Raw genomic sequence first — 14,886 nt, forward strand, 5'->3', positions numbered from 1 at the left:
AATGACACGAGAAGAACAACAACCAGCCTTTATTATTCAGTTTACCTGCTACGTGATGTGTTACATACAAAAGAGTACAATCTACAATATTATTTGATTTCAATCCAACCTTTTTAATGGCCCAACGTAAAAGCACAACCTTTCAGGGTGCCACCCCAGGCTATTGATGCTTATTCAAAATAAGTTTGTGGCACTTCTGCTGGGCTGGGAAAGCTCACATTTCTACACCAACAAGTTTCCATACTTTCTGTAACATTTAGCGACATTCTTGGAGCTTTTCCATTTTAGTTGGGCTGTTCCGCAATTTGCATTTCATGGTTTTCCGGACTTCTCCTGTTTGTCATGTCAACACACAGTGGAGTATTTTACTTGGATTGTTTTTGGGACCATTATAGCAGCAGATTCCAAGATAATCCCGAAATGAGAGGCTGTTACAACAAGCCCGCCCGCCAACCGTTTTCTATAATCATTCCTAGAAACCTGAAGAGTTGAGCCACTCTGACTTGTCGCATCATTTTTTGAAAGAAATGAGTCGATAATAATTGAGGGAAAGCGACTTTGCTACACTGCAGGCCCTAAAGGGATTTAATACTTGATGTTTTTGACAGCTCATTGTCTAATCCCCTCTTTAGAAAGCCTCAATGTGCACTTTAGCACTTTTTGTGTTTTGTTGTTTCCCCCCGGGAGGATTCAATCACCTCGGTGTAGCAACGTTGTGCATATGTAAACAGTTGCAAAATACTGGCACAACCAGCCACACGGGTTTCTTTCATTCACGGCATCCTTCATTGGGGTAAAAGGAAAGCGCTTTTCTTAGTGCATACAAGTTATTTTTGGCACGGCCCTCCGTTGCGAAGCTGATATCGGTGATGCTGTGCCAGCGGGCATCGGAATTCATTAGAGTCCTGAAAAGGTGACACACAATGGTTGCGTTTTGTGCTGTTAACTCACATGACACGTAGTTGTAACACCAGGAATGGGGTGATAATAGGTGAACTCTCATAAGATCTTTAAATGTACTTTTTTTGTTTTTGGTAAATAGGTGATACAAACATACAGTTTGGCTTCTCCACTGACCTAAGATGAGATTTCAAATGAGCTGCAGTGACATGTGACACTTTGTGCACAAGCACAATCCATCCCTCTGTGTTTGTCAGTCTGTGTCATTGTTGTGTTAACACTCTTTGTCTCCTTCGTTCTCATTTTTCAGTGCCAGGCTCTGCTGGTCTCTTGCTGTCTGTCACAAACACACACGTGCACAAAAAGATGCACCAACCAGGCGGTCGGTGCCAGTCGCTTCACATCACTCTCAGTGAAGGAACCTTTCAGGAACACATCATGTATGAACACAAACAAAAACCCCAAAAAAACAGAGTCGGTCGCATGACACGTGCAGATTGGACTACATATGTTTATTCATACTTGCAGGTACGGTAGATGCTGCTAATCTATCTTATGTAAAAGGTTATTGTTTGCACTGCTAACTTGACACAAATAATGTAATCATAAAAATATAAAAGTCGTGACCCCAATGTTTTCAAACACGTCATCCAGTTTTTAGAATTGATTTATTATACAAACCAATTGTTAGCACCACATTTTATGAAAAATATACACACAAATAATATAATCCAATACACACACACACACACACACACACACACACACATATATATATATATATATATATATATATATATATATATATATATATATATATATATATAATTATTTGTCATAGAAAGTAATTTTTCCATAGCTTTCAAAGTAATTCTGAACCTCAACGTGGTTCTTCAAATATATGATCTATATTTTTTAGAATTGATTTATTGTAGAAACTCATTTTAATAGTGGAAAACGTAATTTGGAACGCAAATATGTCTCTCCATTTTTTACTTTTAATTAATTTGTCATATAAACTCATTTACATAATTTTTTTACGTAGTAGAAACCAAATATTAGTTGAAAAAAAGGTTTATAGTTACCATTACAACACAAATTTTGTACAGATTGCTTTGCATTTGACACTTAACCCTGCAGTACCACCAAGAAATTGATTGTTAGTGAATTGTTTTTGTTATTCTCAGGTACTAAAATTTTAATTTGCGTTGACTAGAACTGAAAACTAGTCCCTTCTGGCCAGCCTCACATGTTGGTTGTATTTATAGCTAATTAATATCATTCAGCGGGCATTTTTTGATTGTTGCGAAGTTTACAAGCATTGAATTTTGCTTCCTAGCTTTCCATCAGGTTTTCTAAATTAAGATCAGAACAAACCATGTTTGACTGGATCACTTCCTATCTCTGCGGCAGTATTAATAGCGAAAAACAGTGATGTGTCAATGTAGAGTGTTCATTATGAAAGATAAAGCTCAAGCTTAGGTCCTGAACCCAAACTGAGACAGTGCCAGTAGCTGTTGTGAGTTGTATGCAAAAAAACAAAAATGGGTCAGTCTTCATATTTGCTATTTAAAACTCTTCCAAAATGTACTTTTGTGCCCTGGGCCCCTGCTGTGCCCCCATTCCACTGTCCCAACACATAACAGTGTTTTGAATTTCAATTATTTAGGGCTGAGATGGCTTTTGATCACAAAATTACACGGAAATATATATATATTTGTATTTTTACCATAAAATAATTTTCATATTGACTAAAAAGTGACCTATTTAGCCTCCAACCATGTGCCCTCAAACGCTATCTAGTGTGTGTCGTAAGAAGAGGGCCACATTTCCCAATTTAGCAATTATGCTGCTTAAAATGTGTCTATTTCGGGACTAACAAACACACACTGGTGCAGACAGGCTGCCAGAGTTCCTACAATTGTTGCTGTCTTTAAAGAAGATGACATAAATTGCATCTTTTGTGTTGCCACAATGTTGCCGCCCACTATTTTACAAGACACCTCACAAGCCAATAAAAGATGAGGATGATGATCGCTGAGGTGAATGTAGATTCTCCCATTCACCATCAGCCCTGCTGAAGAATTCCCAACACACAATTACAACCAAACCACAATGTCATATTTAAACTTCTCCCGAGCCCTGTGGGGGAAAGAGATAATTTACTTTTATTGCCTCCAAATTGGACGGTTACCGGGGGATTGCGAATACATGTTGTTGAGGAGTGCACTGTAATAGGATTCCACAATTGTGGGAAGAGAATAGCTTGAAAAAGATATTTTGATATCAAGAGAAATCAAGATTGAGCTCTTTAGTGACACTTCCTGGTGGAAGGATTTGCTGCAGGCACAAAGTTCAACACACATTTTTGCATGATTATAATAAGAAGTACTGTGGTTGTAGTAATATTTGCACCTGATATACTGCTAAAGAAGGTAACTGCAGTATTAGAAACAGCTCTCAGAATGAATCAGTGCCCTTCTACACAAAACCCTAGTGTTTAGGTCATATTAACTGCAGACTTCACACATTAGGACTCCATTTTTGTTGTTTTAGACAGAACCACAGCAGGGTTTTCTCCATAAGGACCCCAGACGATGAAAAGAGGAATCAGGCAGTGGAACATGTGATGAGAAAGTTGAATAATAAACTCAAAGCGAGAGTGAAAGTGGCCCAATTCACACTCGAGTTTCCGAGCGGTTGCAGCCCGCCAGACTCGATTACCGACAACCTCAATAACTTGGGGTCACACCGCCCTACGGTTGCGGTGCGCTGACAGCCGGTTGACTGATTGAGTTCTGTCAGCTGTCATGCAAAAACAACTTTATTGCTATCCTGACATCGAGCTGCCCATCAACATGTGGCCTACAGGCTCTGAACCCTCAAAAGTGCACTTTGACATTCTAGTTGACTCTTCTTCGTAGCAAATTATATTATATCATATCATACTTTACAGCTTTGCTTGTTATTTTTCTGCATGCAAAAACACATATGCAGATATCCACTTGTTGCTGGATCACAAGAAAGCCATATGTATGCATTTTGTCAAAATGACACACGTGTAGCGCTGTGTCACGATGCGAGTACAAACTGTCCAATGCTGGTTAACCTCCAGTTTGAAATAAATCTTTGTAATTGTGTGGTTTTGGTCGCTAAAAATCACTTTATAGTACTCCTCTCTTATCAGCCCATTGAAATAGATGGGGAAATGGTAAGTGGACACAAAGTGTACTGTTTGTTATTAAAGTTAGAGTATTACAAAGTAATATTGGGTGATTGGGACACATGAACCCTTTGCCAAGTGCTAAGTTCAATGGCTTGCAGAGTCAAAGCTTATTTCACAATCGTATGAATTCCATCTGTTTGAGCTGTCAATCATCGTTCCCGCTGCCTTTAACGTAGAACATTCCTCTTTCGCTTTTCCAAGCAGTTTTCTCTGTTACAAAAGGTTGAAAACATGGCCACGAAAAATGGTGGTGTACTAATTTGTTTAGATAAGCAGAATGTTAATAAAAATAGTCAATATTGAGGATTTGAAGCAGGGAGGTGTCGCCCCCCCCGGGGTTCAACTGCTGTGTACGGTATAATCCACATCTCTGGAATATGTGTCACTCTTGTATGCAAGCATATGCCCTACAGTTAAACCTTGCTGCTTGACAGTGACGAGAGAGAGAGAGTGCATCAATCATGCAAACTGACAAAAGTAATTCAGTGAGGAGCTGCTCACTGACGGAAGAAGTGAGTGTGCTTTGGTGGATTGCTGAGAAGCTGCTACTTTAAAAGAGCTGTATTTATTAGTTTTAAAAAAAAATGTTTTTTCATTTTGAAATATAAGTGGTTGGGGGTTTGAATCCAGGCTCCGGCCTTCCTGTGTGGAATTTGCATGTTCTCCCTGGGCTTGTGTGGGTTTTTCCGCAGCTACTCTGAATTTCTCCCACATTCCAAAAACATGCAGGATAAGTTAATTGAAGACTAAGTTCTCCTTCGGTGTGCATCATCGTTTGTCCCCCTGCGCCCTGCGATTGGGTGGCGACCAGTCCAGAGTGTACCTGCCTGTCGCCTCATCTGTGGCCCAAAAGAAAATTGACGGTTGAGCAGATACTAAAATTGGAACACCGTCTTATTTATGCCCCTTATCAAATGCATTAAATTGCAATTTTCAAAATGTTTACATCTAACACCAAAAAAAAGTACAAATATAATTATGCCATTTCAACACCATGAATACATTATTAATGTAGTTATTTACATCATTCTAGTACCAAAAAAGGTGACAAAAAAGTGTTTAATGCATTTTGGTTGACTTCGCTTATAAAACACAGGATTAGGTTTCCGGTAAGACCTAACAAAATATAATAAAGCTTGTTGAATGTGCGTATTATTTAACGTAGTTAAGAACGTACAAATGAGCTAAATCGTGAATTTCAAACGTAATAACCGTGTGTAATTAAAATTATTAAGGCGGGCCTTCGTGCTGAACGCAATGGGCGATAACCATGTATAGAAGTCAACGGTGTGTTTTATTTTGAAAGTCAAGCGTGCTCATGTCCGTGTTGTTTCCGCGTTAACACCGGGGGACTTGACACAGTGGTTGCCTTGTCGAGTCATCGCAGTTGGGCAGCTCAGAACACAACTAGACTCCCTACTGGAGCTTTAACCCAGGAGACTCAACAAGGATTTGCGTCACTTAACATGGCACACAATGTACATGTTGTGGATGCATATCAGGAAATGGAAGCAGGTTTTGAGTGAAAGCAAACGGAGAAAAAGCACCAGCGCTGCAGCGGCATCAGCGACCGAACTTGGGCTTCTCTGCCCGGTGGGAGGTGTCTGTCTGGCGGCTTGCAGCTGCCTGCGCGTCCCGCTAAGCGCGCCGCTGCTCGGAGCTCATTTTCCCATCTATCGGCAGGGTGATTCGAAGTTATGGCCGAGCCGTGTTCTTGTTGGCTTTATCTCTGTCTGTCTGGGCTTTTTCGGCAAGCATCTGTGGGTTTAATGTGACGCACTGTCGTGACACGCCGTGTGCGCCGTTTCTGCAGCGGACCCCCAGCAGGAGAAGAGGAGGGGAGGTTCTTCATCAAGTTTGTGGCCCACATATCTCCTGCAAGAACAGATGTAACAGGTAATAGCCGTGCTCGTTTTGCACATTCAAAGTTACAAGATGCTCAAAACAAAATGTTCTCTCACAGGCTGCAAGCTATTTATAAAGTCATCTAACTTAATTGTTTCCCAGAACCATTGCTGGACTCCAAACAGGACAGGCATCTTTTTTGTCCCATGAGACTGAGATTAATTTCATTGTTTCTCTCATGCTGATGTGACCGGTGACAAATGAAGAGTTCATAAAAAGTAAAAACAGCACGCAAGTCGATGAAATATTCCAAAATCTAATCAAATTGCAATTTCCTCTCTTTTATTAGACTTTTTCCACAACATGCATGCTAATTATTTTCTTCCTTCCTGTTAATAGTACAGTTCATGTCACTTTGACCTCAGTTGAGTGTTCTCATGGACCGCGAAGTATGTGAAAAACAGAAGTAATGGCGTTTTGCATAGAATACTCAACTGTGATTGGTCAACGCAGTTCACCGGTGATAAGACTTAAAATGACATTGACATCGTATTAAGTACTCTTGTTTTAAAGCTCCTGGTCACTGAGAGAGCGAGAGAGGCTGCACCTTTCTTGACTTCTCAGCTGTGTCACTCCTCATGACAACCCCGAGCTGTTGGGAAATCAGAGTGAAAACACACCTCGTGGCTCATTTCCTATGACAGTTGCGTGTCATCCTCCCAAAGTGTCATTATTCCACCTCGCTTTGGACCGTTTGAGCGAGCCCAGCACAAAATCCCCCAAAACATTTACGGTTACAGTAAAGCTGCGGTCCATATTGTCAGCGGGAATATGGCACGCAGCTGCTGCACATCACAGAAATGCCTTTTGGCCACGGATGAGACAAACAGCTGTGTGGCGTATTTGTCATTAATCGGCATCACCTATTGTCTCACGCATGACGCACCGGGACTACAGGTTGGAACACGGTTGTGACTTCCCCAAGACCTGCAGGGCTTCCGTCTGCTTCTGCAAGCAGTAGCTGAAGGCTCCGTTCGACACATTAAAGAAGGGGCCGGTCGTACAGTTGAATGCACTGGTTTAGGAAGTCGTTACATCAGTTGTTTAAATTCCTTCAAGCGGCTGTAAGATTGAATTTTGGTAAGATTGATGGAATGCCGAGATAACAGCTTGACAACACTGAAGCCATTGTTTTCAAGTTAAGTGTTTGCACATTTATTTGCTGATCAAATAAAGTAGTTTTTGGGGGGGGAGATAAGGCATTTTTCTAATTCAAGCAGTATAAACTCATTCACTGACAGCCATTTTTAAAGCAGTTGCCCATATTGCCACTCGGTTTAGAGTAGACTCTTCTTTCACCAGAAAAACTTGTTTGTCGCTTTTTCCCGTTCTTTTGTAATCAGCAGTACAACACGTTGGTTTCACCAAAAAGTGGAGAAAACAAGCTTTTTGTGAAAAGAAACATGTCAAGCAGAACAGTTTTGTGACGCCTCAAACTGTAAAACTATAAAACTCATAAGAATGAGAGAGGGCTTTTGATGGCAAAATAATAATATAATCACAGATTTACAACGAAGAAACACGCCGTGAACGTCGCTTACACATCACATGGCTCAAGTGTGGCATTTTATGTGGCGTTCGCCCTTCACGCCATAATCATCCTTTCTCATGATCGGAACACACACTTTCTACTACCTACTGCGAGACATACTCTGTTTGTACCATCTATGTACATACCAGCATGTTCAAGTGTTAGGTTCCTAAACATGCCCGACTTCCAACCAGTTGGCTTTTCTCTCCCTCATAATCGACGTGATAAGCCAAGATTCACCCGCTAATCTTTCTCTTCAATTCAAAAGCTGTGCTGACCTCAAATCCAAAGGGATGCAACGCTCCCACCTACAGATATCTGTTAGTCATTACATGTTGAATGAGGAATTTCACAGACAAGCTGGGCGAGACCTTCCCCGCCTACCCGTTGAAAAACGTTCTTGACGAATATATACGTCGGAGGCAGTCAACTGTTGGTAAACATCCAGGGGAGTGATTGAGTTCATTTGATGAGTGGTTTCAATGAAAAAAAAAAAAAGTAAAAATCTAATAAAACATTGAAACCCGATCCAATATTCATGCATTTAAATTTGATTTAAATAAAATGATTGAATTATTTATATTAAGAAATAATTAAAAAAAACACACCATGTGAAATGGTTTAAAATATTTTTTAACAATACAAGAATGTATTTTTCAACATTATCCTTAATTTCTCAGTGATTAACGTACAAATGCCGTAGGCGCATGCAGGAGGAAGGCATTTCTGAAGGTGTACAATGCGTTGTTGATCCAAATTGGGATTGTTCGGTCTTGGCGTAGGTGTGTGCCTCTGCCTTTCATAGAGCTGAGCAAATTTACTTTCCTGATAAACATACTTTACGGTTTCCAGACATGCGTGGAGTTGCTGTGCAGCCGTTCTATCCCTGTCACTCTGAGTGACCTCTTCCCTAAGCCGCTAACTGGCCAGCGAGCAGACTAACCTTGAGGTTAGCCAGGCTGCGGTGACTTTGGGATAAATTGGGAGCGTGGAGCAATTAAGGGCCTGAGCTTCTGCATCACGCCGCTGCATTAAAAACTACACGTGGAGCGATTCAACAGGAATTTTTCATGCGTCAATGATGAGAGAGAGTCGACATGAGCTGGCATTCACGAGTGCCCAAATGTCTGACTCGTCTTACACTTTCCATTGTAATATATCTTTTTAGCTAACTCGTGAACTCATACAATTTGAATTTATTCTTCTGCAACTCGCTTAGTTTACAAGCTACTCTTGTTGACGAGCAAGTGTTCAAAATGCCCTAATCTAATCAGCCACGTCTTGGCTTGTAAGGGTTGCTCATAGGTCATGACATTCCTTCAAAGTTTAAGGTGGAATTAATTAATCACTTGCACTGATTACTTTGTATAATTATAAGCCATTCTTGTTGCTCTCAAAAATCAGCAATATTTTTTTCCAGTTGTGTCATCAAAGAGGCGTGGGCATTGTTGGCACTTCTCAACAAACATTTCCTCCCGTTTCATTGTCCCACTTCACCACAGCCACAGCAACATCCATCTTCCCCCTTTGCCATGTTTACTTACCGCTGTGCAAGCCAGGGACAAAACGGTCGTCTTATTGATCAATGACAAGAAACGCATCTTAGCAGACGGACAACAAGGAAACAGAAAGTCACGTGTTTGTTTGTAGACTAGTGACTTTCTCGTTAGATGCTGGACATTTGTTCCGGACTAAAACAAACAATAATTCAATGTTTATTTCTTCTCATTCCAGTGACAAGGACGGAATCGGACCAAACTGGGCCAGGTTAGGCCAGGCTAGGCCTGCCTAACCAGCAACCACTTTCAGAGGCCCACAAAGGTCAACTCCCTCAGACCTCTCAGTGGATCTTGGATTCCCTTCATATTTTTCTCTTATCAGGCGTCAGGAGGCCCAGAGAACATAATTTGCCTGTCCATGTCTTGGTGGATCCTCACTGGATGTTGGCAGCAGGATGGATTTGGGTGTTGATCTCACAGGCGTCACCTCCTCACAGTTCTTGCACCCCTCCTCCTTAGATTGTCTGTTGACCTCTCCCTCCCCGGTCTTCAAAGGAAAGCCCCCCGCCATCTCCCGGGGCTTCCCTCAGCCCTCTATAGGGACTTACAGGAACTTTAGGTTGTCTTGTTGAACCACTTTGGATCAAAGAACATTATCTGGAGGATGCTCAATTGCTGTTCCCCCTTAGTTTACTTTTTTATTGGCGGTTGAGGAGTTGAAACCCGAACAGAATTCCTCCTTGGTGGTGTACAACAGAGGGAAAAATGTCAGACAGTAAAAGCAGCAGTAAAGTGGTGAAATTCATCGCCCCAGCCCCTCCGTCGCCATCACTTCAGAACCCCCGCAAGAATGTGAACAGCTCCGCCAGTTCAGACACGCACGTGGTCGAGAAGCTGGAGGGGGACCTGGAAGGGCACCCGGAAGTCCAACGGCGGCAGCGGCGGCACACGATGGATAGAGACTCCAAGACGGCTGAGCACCGCTTCTTCCGCCGGAGTGTCATTTGCGACTCCAACGCGACCGCCTTGGACCTGCCCAGCAAGGGGGCGGTGATCCTCATGTCGCCGCCGGACTGCGGGGGGCCACCCAAATTGTTCGCTCCTCAGCCCTTGAGGCCTGGATCCTCAGAGAGAGATGGCCGAGAGGCTGTCCAGGGGCCCTCTATAGAAAGTGCCACCCCTCCACCTTCTTTAGGGCTTTGTGGAGGATCTGGAGAGGGGCCAAACCAAAATGTAGGCAGGGACAGCGTGGCACATGCTGGTCCCACTAGTAGCGGGGTTGTACGTAGTGCAGAACAGGTAAAAGAGCCCAGCGCGACAGCATTGGATGTCAACAACAAAACGGGAGACAAACACGAGGACACCACAAAAGACGGAAAATCGGCCGAGGAGAAGGAGAGGGAAACGGAGCTGGCCAAAGCGCGCGCTGAGCAGCGGGAGGCCGAGAAGCGGGTGCAGGAGGATATCGAGGAAGCCGAGACCAAAGCGGTCGGGACGTCGCCGGACGGACGCTTCCTGAAGTTCGACATTGAGATCGGGAGAGGCTCCTTCAAGACGGTGTACAAGGGGCTCGATACGGAGACCACGGTGGAAGTTGCGTGGTGCGAGCTGCAGGTATGGCTTCACTCTTAAAATAACAGTGGCTCTCTATACTAGTGTTTCCCAACCATTATTGCGCCAAGGCAGATATTTTACTTTTGAAAAATCTCAGAGCTCACCATAACATAAAAATGGAGGGGAAGCACTAGTAAAACGGGCCAATCCTCCAAGTTGAGATTTAAACATTTCTACAACGGTAGCTCTTGTAATATCAGTGGGTAGGGCACTCCAGAGTACTGGAGGCCCAATAGAGAACGGTCTAGACTTCGTTTGTAGCTCTCAGTGTCACCAAAAGACCAGCATGTTGCGAATGTAAGACTGAAGTCCTGAGACTTGAGCACGAGCCGCCACAGGATGCTCTTGCTGAATTGTTGTGCACTTATGCAACGTCGAGGAAGTGTCAAGCGGTGAACGAGCGAGCGTAAGACCAAATAGTCGTGTCCTGGATCCATCTGGGCGAGGAAGAGGCAACACGAAGAGAAGTCAATTTCGAGGAGCTACGTAAGCGTCCGATGTATTTCAACAGTCCCAGCAGGTCAAATGACGTTTATGGCTGAGCTGAACGAAAGCACGTGGAAGTGCTTGCATTCGCTGTGTTGCCAAAGAACTAAACGTACATCTTCTGTGATGGATGATGATGTAATTAAACGCACTTTGACACTTTGCGATACGTCAGAAACGAGTCGTAAACCTGAAACGAAGTAACGCGGAGAGATGCCAAAGAAGGAAATGACCTGGGGGGGACGTTGTTATACTGTAAACCACAGCCCCAGCTGTCATGCTAATTGGGTAGGGATGACATCAGAGCATTCTGATTGGACACTTTGCAAATGCTTTGAAGCAACGGGGTGACATTTTGTAAAGTAGGAATTCGCTCAGCTCCTTTGAGCTGCTTTTAAGTCTAAAAAGTAATGGAAGAATAAAGTCTCAGCATTTACACATTAAAACAGCATATTTGTTTAGGTGCTCAGAGTTAAATAAAACCAGATCAATTGAGACTATCTTCATCTGTGGGTGTGAAGAGGATTCATCCCCATGGCTTTCTCCCCTCCTCTTTTACCCCTCATGTATCGTGTCACAAGATGCTGCTCGTTAGAAATGCCACTTTGTTTACCCGGAAACAAACATTCAACTCTTGTCGCGGGCTTCCCTCATCCTCTGCCGCCGTGCCAGGCAGGTGCTTATCGGGTCGACTTCAAGTGAGAGATGTTTCATTCTGTTGAGTATATCCTGGATTAGTGGAGTAAAACACTCCATTTAAAACATGATCTATGGGGTGCGTTATGTAAGAGTATGAGGCCCTGTGGTGATGCCTGCGGAGACAAGTTGGTTCCTACAGATTTTCGCCACAATCCACTATGTGTGTGTCAATGAGTGCTGAGCAACCGCTGACATGTGGCTGGAGTAAAGTTACATACATGTACGCACACATGCATGTTCACTCAGTGTGTGGGCAGGGCAACTGGAGATGTGTGGGAGTCCCTTGTCTACATGTGCACAAGGGTTAAAACATAGAGGAAGGCAGACCCGTTGACGGTAATATTTTTTCACTGTATATTTTTTATATACTATAATATTATAATACTATGATTAACATTTTTTCAAAAATATTTTCATCTAGTTATTTGTTTTGTGTTAATATATTTATGTCCCCCAAAATTTATATATTTTTTCTTTATTGGTCTCATATTTTTATTTTAAAATATTTCTACATAATTTTAAATTTTGTCCCACAATTTCCATGTAGATTTTGGTATTTTTAAGTTAATATTTTTGCATTATTTTAGAACGTATTCACCTTTTGTAAATAAAAATTGTCTACTTTTTTCCGTGTTTTTCTTTCAATTTATAGTTTTTGGTCTAATATAGTTCTATTTACAAAATGTTCATTTTTTTAATGTTTGGTGCTACAGTTATTTCCCCCCCGAAATTGTTTTCCAAATTGTTTTACAAATAATGTTTAGCCTTTCGTTTATTATTTTTGTATTATTTACTAATAACTTTATCTTGCATAACATTTTTATTCTATGTTGTCTATATTCCTTTATAAATATATTTTTGTTGTTTACGGGACAGTATTTTGTATTTTAATATTTTGGTCGACCTGTTATTTTTTTCTTTTTTCGAATATTTTTCTTTTTTTGTAATTTATTCTGTACAATGTTTTTGTAATTTAAGTAATATTTTTGAAATATATATTCAACATTATTGCATAGGCTCCCATTCGATTATGCAAGCGTACCTAATGATTTGACTCGCGCCACCCACGTTGCCAAATCCATGACGAATAGATGATAATACTGATAACTTCGATCATTTTGCTCGATAATAGCGTTCTCTGTGAATGTGCACAATTTGATTTTCTAACTTTGAGTGGTCAGTCTTCGCTCTATTAAGAGTCTTTCGAGCTTCCAGAATAATCCATAGATTGATGGATGGAGATAGGCCGGGATAGGCAGATATGGGGAAAGATAGAAGAGACCGCTAGCTTATCTTCATGCAGGAAGAAAAAGGAAAGAGTCATTTAACATTTAGCATTTTGTAGTGTAAAACGGACAAAGGAATTCTAAAAGTTGACAGATAAAAAGCAGGCCCTGGGTTCAAAATGAGGGTTGGAGGTCGGCGCTAGTGGTGGGCCCTCTAGTGTCACTGGCGATCGCTCAGAGCATGTCCAGCCTTCACCCGCCATTGTAGAGCTACAATTAAAAGTGTTGCATGGAGTAAAAGGTTTGTTTGAAAGGAGAAAGATTTGAGGGATAATGGTGGAGGAAGGGAGAAGACAAAAGGGTGCATAGGGGGGGAGAGGAAAAACTGAAGACCAGAAGACTGAGGGGGATTGTGTGTGTGTGTGTGTGTGTGTGAGAGTGTGTGTGAGAGAGACCTTTAGGCTCTTAGCTCCATTGGAACTTGGAGACCTTGAAATTTCTCTCAACGGCAGCACAAGGCAGATTAGCCCACCACCCCCCACCGACACACACAGACTACCATTACGTCCACACTTTGGGGGGGTTACAGAAGGGGGGGGGTTAAGCGTCTCAGTGTCTCTGCAATAACGGTCATTCAGTCAACTGCAATGAGGAAATCTTCTGTATGTGAAAAATGTGATTTTAGTTTCACTCTGAATGACCCTGTAAAGTGAGTTCAGAGATGTGTTTCTAAATACAGATCATTTGAATATATATATTTTTTCACTATTTCAGTTTGCCTGATGTTGTGGGCGTGGCTAAAACGGGGCCCAGTGACGCAGTTGGCATGATTCGCCCCTCCTGATTAGAACTTGAACTTACTTGAAGTTACAGTGGCTAGCTATGCCTACACCTAGAAAATACATCTTCTCTTCAGATAGTTTTTCCTTTTATTATTGAGACTGTATGCTGAAAGCTGCAGCTGGCTACTAGTGTAAACTGAATGGGCGGCAACAATTGTGAAATGCTATTATTTTGAGAGTGACAGCCCGTCAGCAACATATTGAAAACAAAAGACAACTATGAACTAGCGGATATGCCTACAGTGTTTCAGAGCACAGAAAACACCTTAATTTTTAATTATTTGGAAGCGTGATTTTATATACTTGATGATTTTTAATCATTCACATTTGGCTGGGTTGTTAACAGCACTTGTCTGTGGTGTGTCACATTTAGAAAACATTTATTTTTACGTTAAAGGGACTTTCAGGTCTACTCATAAAACCCACATTAATCTGTTACATAATAAAAGAAAAGGATCATGTACAGAGGCTGGAAGTAGCTTTTGGCAGCATTGAGATGTTATTTAAGATTCAATAATATCATGTCCTCCATTCACACACAATGGATTCTCTGTTGCACTCATACAAGCTGGTATCTGTATCATCTTGATCAATTTTAACCCCACTAAAAATATATTTTTTTTAAATAAGAGATTCATGCTATTGGAGTAAAGAGCATGTATAATGTCCCACATCTAAAGAGATGAACTATAGCGCGCAATAAGAAACGTAAAAGCGGTGTCGTACATCTCGGTGAAAGATAAATAGGAGCCAGGGTCCTTAGGGGGCAGCCAGGCCGAGGTGAGGCGCACAGACTGAAGGTTCGGATTTCCCTTACAAAACAGCAAAGGGCAGCTGGGTCTCATTGATTGATGTGGACATATATGCCATAAAGCATATATACACTTAAACCTCTTGAGTGAATTTTAATGTAGGCTATAACTTATCAACTTGGTTTATTTTCCTGATTGCCAATCAA

General features: G+C 41.8%; 1 protein-coding gene across 17 annotated transcripts in view; it reads left to right on the plus strand.

Annotated features, from left to right (window-relative positions):
- Positions 1-5,478: 5,478 nt before the first annotated feature.
- wnk1b (WNK lysine deficient protein kinase 1b) overlaps positions 5,479-14,886 on the plus strand; it is a 53,401-nt gene continuing 43,993 nt past the window's right edge. For 8 of the 17 annotated variants that reach the window (XM_061762119.1, XM_061762109.1, XM_061762112.1 and 5 more), the window contains exons 1-2: positions 5,481-6,022; positions 9,297-10,675. In XM_061762119.1, the coding sequence (XP_061618103.1) occupies positions 9,827-10,675 (849 nt within the window). In that variant the 5' untranslated portion in view covers positions 5,481-6,022; positions 9,297-9,826. Of the gene's footprint in view, positions 6,023-9,296; positions 10,676-14,886 lie in introns of all 17 variants that reach the window. The other 9 variants (XM_061762118.1, XM_061762122.1, XM_061762123.1 and 6 more) reach the window with 5 other exon arrangements.

This window comes from Phyllopteryx taeniolatus, chromosome 22, assembly GCF_024500385.1.
Source record: "Phyllopteryx taeniolatus isolate TA_2022b chromosome 22, UOR_Ptae_1.2, whole genome shotgun sequence".
Classification (NCBI taxonomy): domain Eukaryota; kingdom Metazoa; phylum Chordata; class Actinopteri; order Syngnathiformes; family Syngnathidae; genus Phyllopteryx; species Phyllopteryx taeniolatus.